Source organism: Sardina pilchardus, chromosome 18 (genome assembly GCF_963854185.1).
Source record: "Sardina pilchardus chromosome 18, fSarPil1.1, whole genome shotgun sequence".
NCBI classification, from domain to species: Eukaryota; Metazoa; Chordata; class Actinopteri; order Clupeiformes; family Clupeidae; genus Sardina; species Sardina pilchardus.
Window position 1 is genome coordinate 2,009,303 of NC_085011.1, and position 7,606 is coordinate 2,016,908.

At 49.7% G+C, this 7,606-nt stretch overlaps 1 protein-coding gene across 1 annotated transcript in view; it reads right to left on the reverse strand.

Moving 5' to 3' along the window:
• Positions 1–2,958: 2,958 nt before the first annotated feature.
• apmap (adipocyte plasma membrane associated protein) overlaps positions 2,959–7,606 on the reverse strand; it is a 17,243-nt gene continuing 12,595 nt past the window's right edge. Inside the window, exons 8-9 of the mRNA XM_062520426.1 lie at positions 6,855–7,047; positions 2,959–5,545 (exon numbers count right to left, since the gene is read on the reverse strand). Coding sequence (XP_062376410.1) covers positions 5,336–5,545; positions 6,855–7,047 — 403 coding nt within the window. The 3' untranslated portion in view covers positions 2,959–5,335. The remainder of the gene's footprint in view (positions 5,546–6,854; positions 7,048–7,606) is intronic.

Here is a 7,606-nt window from a genome sequence, read left to right on the forward strand (position 1 = left end):
ACCGAATTGGTCTGTCTGCATCTTTCTGCATGATTGGCAGCACCGACCACATGGAGATGTTCTGGCAGTAGGCCTACAGTACAGTGGTTCAATGTGTGTGTGTGTGTGTGTGTGTGTGTGTGTGTGCAGTGCACTTGTATGTTTTTCTTTTCTTGTTTCAGTCTTTTGTATTGGCTTGTTTTTCTGGCTGGGGCCATGCCAGAGGAGCGCAGGTTCTCGCAGGGTTCTCTGTTTGATTGTGCTGCTGCACAGGTTCTCGCAGGGTTCTCTGTTAGATTGTGCTGCTGCAGAGGTTCTTGCAGGGTTCTCTGTTAGATTGTGCTGCTGCACAGGTTCTCGCAGGGTTCTCTGTTTGATTGTGCTGCTGCATTAGCATGCTGCTGTGCCATACAGGGTATATAGCATGGCCTTACAAAATGGAGCAATGGCCTTCCTTGTTTCAAGTCCTAGTACAAATCTCCCCCTTTACCAGCACTAAAGCTTAGACTTGTCTGTCCATAACACTTCTCCCCCAATCCTCCTCTGTCCAATTTGGCCATCTTAATCTCTCCCTGTTAATGGCCAATCTCAGATAGGCCTTTTTCTTTGCTACTCTGCCCAGAAAGCCAGTATCCCAGTCGCCTCTTCACAGTGGACACTGAGTCTGGCGTTTTTTGCAGGTACCATTTTTTTTTGTTTTTACAGTATATTTTGGGCTTTTGATGCCTTGATATGATAGAACAGTGGAGAGAGACAGGAAGTGAGGGGAAGAGAGATCAGAGGTGGGATCCGGAGAGGACCACGGGGCCAGAATCAAACCCCGGACACCGACATACCCTGCAGGTGCCCCTGCCAGTTGCACTACAGCTGGGGCCATTTAATACACACACACAGCTGGGGCCATTTAATACACACACACACACACACACACACACAGCTGGGGTCATTTAATACACACACACACACACACAGCTGGGGCCATATAATGAAGCTGCCAGTTGAGGACCTGAGAGGTGTCTATTTCTCCAGCTAGAGACTAATGCACTCGTACAGCTGGGGCCATTTAATGAAGCTGCTTTTGAGGACCTGAGAGGTGTCTATTTCTCCAGCGAGAGACTAATGCACTCGTCCTCCTGCTTAGTGGTGTACCGAGGCCTCCCACTTCTCTCGCTGCTCAGGTTAGACGAGGCCTCCCACTTCTCCTGCTGCTCAGGTTAGACGAGGCGTCCCACTTCTCCTGCTGCTCAGGTTAGACGAGGCCTCCCACTTCCTCCCACTTCCTCCCACTTCTCCCGCTGCTCAGGTTAGACGAGGCCTCCCACTTCCCACTTCTCCTGCTGCTCAGGTTAGACGAGGCCTCCCACTTCTCTCTCTGCTCAGGTTAGACGAGGCCTCCCACTTCCTCCCACTTCTCCTGCTGCTCAGGTTAGACGAGGCCTCCCACTTCCTCCCACTTCTCCTGCTGCTCAGGTTAGACGAGGCCTCCCACTTCTCTCTCTGCTCAGGTTAGACGAGGCCTCCCACTTCTCTTCCTCGTCCTCCTGCTTAGTGGTGTACCGATGCCTCCCACTTCTCCTGCTGCTCAGGTTAGACGAGGCCTCCCACTTCTCTTGCTGCTCAGGTTAGACGAGGCGTCCCACTTCTCCTGCTGCTCAGGTTAGAGCCCGTTTGTGCCGCTCCCTCAAGGGAGTGGGGCACACCACACCGCTGGAGGACATCTTCAGTGTCTTGGCAATTTATCTCATGGAATACTATAGCCTTCATTTCTCAGAGCAAGAACAGCCTTCATTTCTCAGAGCAAGAATAGACTGTCGAGTTTTAGAAGAAAGTTATTTTTTGAGAGTATAATCGAACCCACACATGCTCATGCCCCAGCTACTCAACTAGCAGCTGATCAGGGATGAGGGATGTGCAGGTGATCAGGGATCAGGGATGTGCAGATGATCAGGGATCAGGGATGTGCAGGGATCAGGGATGTGCAGGTGATCAGGGATCAGGGATGTGCAGGTGATCAGGTATCAGGGATGTGCAGGTATCAGGGATGTGCAGGTGATCAGGGATCAGGGATGTGCAGGTGATCAGGTATCAGGGATGTGCAGGTGATCAGGGATCAGGGATGAGGGATGTGCAGGTGGTCAGGGATGAGGGATGTGCAGGGAGCCCAGAGTGGCTTAGAGAGCAAGATGAAGAAGTTCCAGGGACACAGTGTAAAGCATTGCAGTTTATTAACCACAACCAATTACCAATATGTACAAGTCATCACAGCTCAATAACTGAATTTAAAACAAAACACACACACACACACACACACATTGTTTGAACACATCCAATATTGGCATAAGCAGAAACAGCTGGTTCACCAGCACAAATACAAACAGCTAAAAAAAAACTGTGTAGCGGCTAACCGTTAGCCCCTCGCACGTCCCCGTGTCTTTACGCGGCTGTGGAAGCGTGGAGCGACGCAAGCGAAGAGCGTTTTGCCTTTCCCACCGACTTCCTGTTTGCTGGGCAGAGGAGCCTGGGAGAAGCGCGTCTCTATCTTAGCAGGCGAGGACAGGTGAGAACAGAGGAGCCTGGGAGAAGCACGTCTCTCTCTTAGCAGGCGAGGACAGGTGAGAACAGAGGAGCCTGGGAGAAGCGCCTCTCTATCTTTTTTTTTTTTTTTTAAATATTTTTTTTGGCCTTTTTGCCTTTATTAGTATAGGACAGTGAAGAGGTAGACAGGAAACAAGTGGGAGAGAGAGATGGGGCGGGATCGGGATATGACCGCAGGTCGGATTCGAACCTGGGTCCCCGTGGGCACTCGGACCCGTAAATGGTACGGACGCTGCAGCCTGCTGTGCCACAGCGCCCCCCAAGCGCCTCTCTATCTTAGCAGGCGAGGACAGGTGAGAACAGAGGAGCCTGGGAGAGGCGCGTCTCTCTCTTAGCAGGCGAGGACAGGTGAGAACAGAGGAGCCTGAGAGAAGCGCCTCTCTATCTTAGCAGGCGAGGACAGGTGAGAACAGAGGAGCAGCGCGTCTCTATCTTAGCAGGCGAGGACAGGTGAGAACAGAGGAGCCTGGGAGAAGCGCGTCTCTATCTTAGCAGGCGAGGACAGGTGAGAACGCAGGTGCTGTGCGGTGGCGTCCGTGTGCAAAACAACACCACTGACAGCGGAGAGACAGAGAGAGCTGTTGTCATGAGGCGACAAAAAGAGATCAATAAAGTAAACAGATAAATCACATTAAAAATAACCACCCTGCTGAGGCACGTCAGTCGCAAGAAAGCAAGAGCCGTCGGCTTTTGAGTCATTTCTGTGTGCGTTCAGACAGATTAAACTCAAGTCAGTCTGTGACTCAATTCCACTTGTTCAGACAGGCTAAACTCAAGTCAGTCTGAGACTGAATTCCACCTGTAAGTGAAGCCTACGTAAGAACGTATCTCGCTCACATCTGAGCCTCACACTTGACAGACGGACAGCCGAGTGTCGCCGCTGGACGTTACACCTGCACAAGGAGGGGGAAGCTGGTCCTGAACAAAAACATCCCTTTAGTCCTCAACATCCGATGACCTCAAAAACATCCCTTTAGTCCTCAACATCCGATGCCCCTTAAGAGAGCGGGACCCTAGAACTAGACCATCGGCTCAGCACACCAGCCCCCAGGGTGGAAGCATCTGATGCTCATAGTTTGGCGTTAGATATGTGTTAAAATTAGACCTCACTATCAGCATGACTCTGACCTAAGACCTCTGACAGACTGCTTGTGTCTACAGCACATGTTTGGTCTGTCTGCCCACTCTGTCATTTCTCTCCCAAAGCACTAGTGAGGCTGCTCAGTATGAAGCGAGTTCACAGTCTGGGGACCTGCTAAGAGTTGAGCATTTGAGATGGATCTGATTATCGATATTAGTGCAGCTTCTGCTTCCTGTATAGCCTCTGCTGCAGTGGTGTAGATTATTTTCTCCCCCCTCACCATAAAAGCAAAAGAAATCAAATAAAAATAAACTCGACGTGAAAGCACGTCCTATTGCACAACTTCAGAGCCGGACTCTGGGACACCTGTCTTAGCATTCTCTCATGGACGTAATTGGCACAGTTGAAAAGAAACAAAATGAACATAAAGTTACTATGATTATTTAATACAGTTCTGTAAATCAATCCAGAACAACTGCTACAATGTCATATCTTAACGTAGTAAGTGGTCTATTATTATCACTGTGTATGTATGCTGTGACAATAGCCACGTTTACACAAACCGTTTTTTTTTTATCTTTATATAAGGTGTTTATACAGTATGTCAATATTTGTTCTGATTGAGCCGTTATTTCGTTTCTAATCGAAATAGAAGTGTCCATGTAAACGTGGCTAATGAAGGCTTTTGCAAGTTAGAAGCTTGTAGTGATTTAAAAAGATCTAGAATGTTACTAGAACATTAATGCGGTAACCAATCTAGAATGCTTTTGCAATCTAGAGTGTGGTAGTAATCTAGAATGCTTTTGCACTCTAGAGTGTGGTAGTGATCTAGAATGTCCAGTGGGCTGGGCTGGGCAGAGCGATGCCCTGATTAGAACAAGCAGTAGTTTGTGTGCAGTGTACTGGAGCACTCCATAGTGTGGATGGGAAAGAGCCCCTACTCAGGTGCTGACTGGACATCCATAGTGTGGATGGAACAACAGCCTCTACTCAGGTGCTGACTGGACTGGAGTATGAGGCCAATCAGGCTTTAGCTTATTAGCTGCAGGTCATTAGTACAACAGGGATGTGCACAGTTCACATATTGCATCTTATATCTCAAAGACTGCTCAGGTAACACTATGCTGCCTTGTGTTAAATTACATTGTCTGTGTGTGTGTGTGTGTGTGTTTGTGTGTATGTGTGTGTGTGTGTGTGTATGTGTGTGTGTGTGTGTGTGTGTGTGTGTGTGTGTGTGTGCTAAAATAATTGACTTGTGAGACTTGTTTTCTTCCCTGGCTGCTATAAGCCATAATTGGTTGCTGTATAAAAGCTTAACTAAGGCAACCAACATGCAATACACCCACAAGGACACACACAGACACGGCACCTGCCTACACACACATACACACACAGACTCTCACACACACACACACACACACACACACACACACACACACCAACACATACATACGCAGACGAGCGAACACACACACACACAGACAGATAGACAGACAGACACACGCGCACACACAGACAGACAGACAGACAGACAGACAGACAGACAGACAAGCGCACACACACACACACACACACACACACACACACACAGGTGTGTCAGACTCCCACAGGTGTGTGTTGGGGTTGGGGTTGGGGCCGGTGGGGTCTGGTTCAGCTGGGCTCTGCAGCCCCTCCTCCTCCTCACACCTGGCTGAGGTCGAGCCGGCTCAGGTACGGCGAGCGGAAGGATCCCAGGTACAGGTGTCCGTCGTGCTCGTGCGCCTCGCTCACGTAGGCCGCCACCTCGCCGTGCGGGTCGTGAAGGCTGCGCACACACACTCCGCTCTCGTGCAGCTCCAACACCAGGCTGTAGCGCGGCACGAACTTCAGCAGCACCTCATGGCTGAACAGCTACAGGGAGGAGAGAGGGAGGAGAGAGAGAGGGAGGGAGGGAGGGGGGAGAAGAGAGAGAGAGAGGAGAGAGAGAGGGAGGAGAGAGGAGAGAGGGGGGGAGAAGAGAGAGAGAGGGGAGAGGAAAGAGGGGGGAGAGGAAAGAGGGGGGGGAGAAGAGAGAGAGGAGAAGAAGAAGAGAGAGAGAGAAAAGAGAGGGAGAGACAACGAGAGAAGGGGGGGTAGAGAGAGCGAGAGAGAAGGGAGGAGAGGAGAGGGAGAGAAAAGAAAGGGAGAGACAACGAGAGAAGGGGGGGTAGAGAGAGCGAGAGAGAAGGGAGGAGAAGAGAGGGAGGAGAAAGAGGGAGAGGGAGGGAGGAGAAGAGAGAGGGGGGAGAAGAGAGAGGAAAGAGAAGGAGAGAGAGCGAGAGAAGGGTGGGTAGAGAGACAGAGAGAGGAGAGAGAGAATGGGGTATGGAGAGAGAAAGAGAGTCGGAGGAGAGAAGGGGTATGGAGAGAGAGAGAGGAGGAGGAGAGAGAAGGGGTATGGAGAGAGAGAGAGGAGGAGAGAGAAGGGGTATGGAGAGAGAGAGAGAAGGAGGAGAGAGAAGGGGTATGGAGAGAGAGAGAGAGAGAGAGGAGGTAATGTCAAAAAGCTGTTGTCCAGATATCCACTTTAGATATATGCTATACTATGCAGCTAACTTCACTCCTATCTCTCATAATATCACTAGAGTAGAATAGAATAGAATATATACTTTTTTGATCTTGTGAGGGAAATTCAGTTCTCTGCATTTAACCCAATTTAACCGAATTAGTGAACACACAGCACACAGTGAACACACAGTGAGGTGAATCACACAACCCAGAGCAGTGAGCTGCCTGCCCAACCAGCGGCGCTCGGGGAGCAGTGAGGGGTTAGGTGCCTTGCTCAAGGGCACTTCAGCCGTGGTGGACTGGTCGGGGATCGAACCGGCAACCCTCCGGTTACAAGCCCGAACGCTAACCAGTACACCCCGGCTGCCACCACGGTAGTGTATCGAACAGCTTGGTGCATTCATGACAACTAACATCCTACAGATAGCTCCTTCAATGCTACAATCCTACAGATACTGTAGCTCCTTCAACTAACATCCTACAGATAGCTCCTTCAACGACAAGTCCACATCATGGCTGCATAAGAAACGCCTTTAGAGGCTACAACAGCCCCATCAAGATGGAGACATGAACGTGATGGAGACACAAATGTGACAGCTGACCTTATGATGATAACAACAACAACAACAACAACAATAAAAGAATAATAATAATAATATTATCCTCAACCGACCTTGAAGATGAGCTTCTTGATCCAGGGCCGCTGGGACAGGAAGTCGAGCATGGAGAAGCCGGGATTGGGCCGCACCGCCGACATGGCCACCCAGTAGCCGCCGGTCGAGCTGCGCCGCACGTTGTCGGGGAAACCGGGCAGGTTCTCGATGAACGTGTCCATTCCTCCCTTGTTCAGGCCCGACACGTGCACTCTGCAGGACACACAATTAGACCACACGCACCAATCAGCATACTCTATACTGTACACGCACCAATCAGCATACTCTATACTGTACACGCACCAATCAGCATACTCTATACTGTACACGCACCAATCAGCATACTCTACACTGTACACGCACCAATCAGCATACTGTATACTGTAAACGCACCAATCAGCATACTGTATACTGTAAACGCACCAATCAGCATACTGCATACTGTACACGCACCAATCAGCATACTGCATACTGTACACGCACCAATCAGCATACTGCATACTGTACACGCACCAATCAGCACACTCTATGCTGTACAGTGTACTGCATAGTGTGCTGTAGAACAGATGAGGAGAGATACGTTGCTCAAAAAGGCAGCCAGATGTTAGAGAGAGATTTTGAGTATATGATGTCAGAAAAATCGATGCTGTCTTCAAATTTTTTTTTTTTTAAAGTATATTTTTTGGGCTTTTGTGCCTTTAATTTTGACAGGACAGTAGAGAGAGACAGGAAGTGAATGGGTGAGAGAGTCGGGGTGGGATCCGGAAAGGAC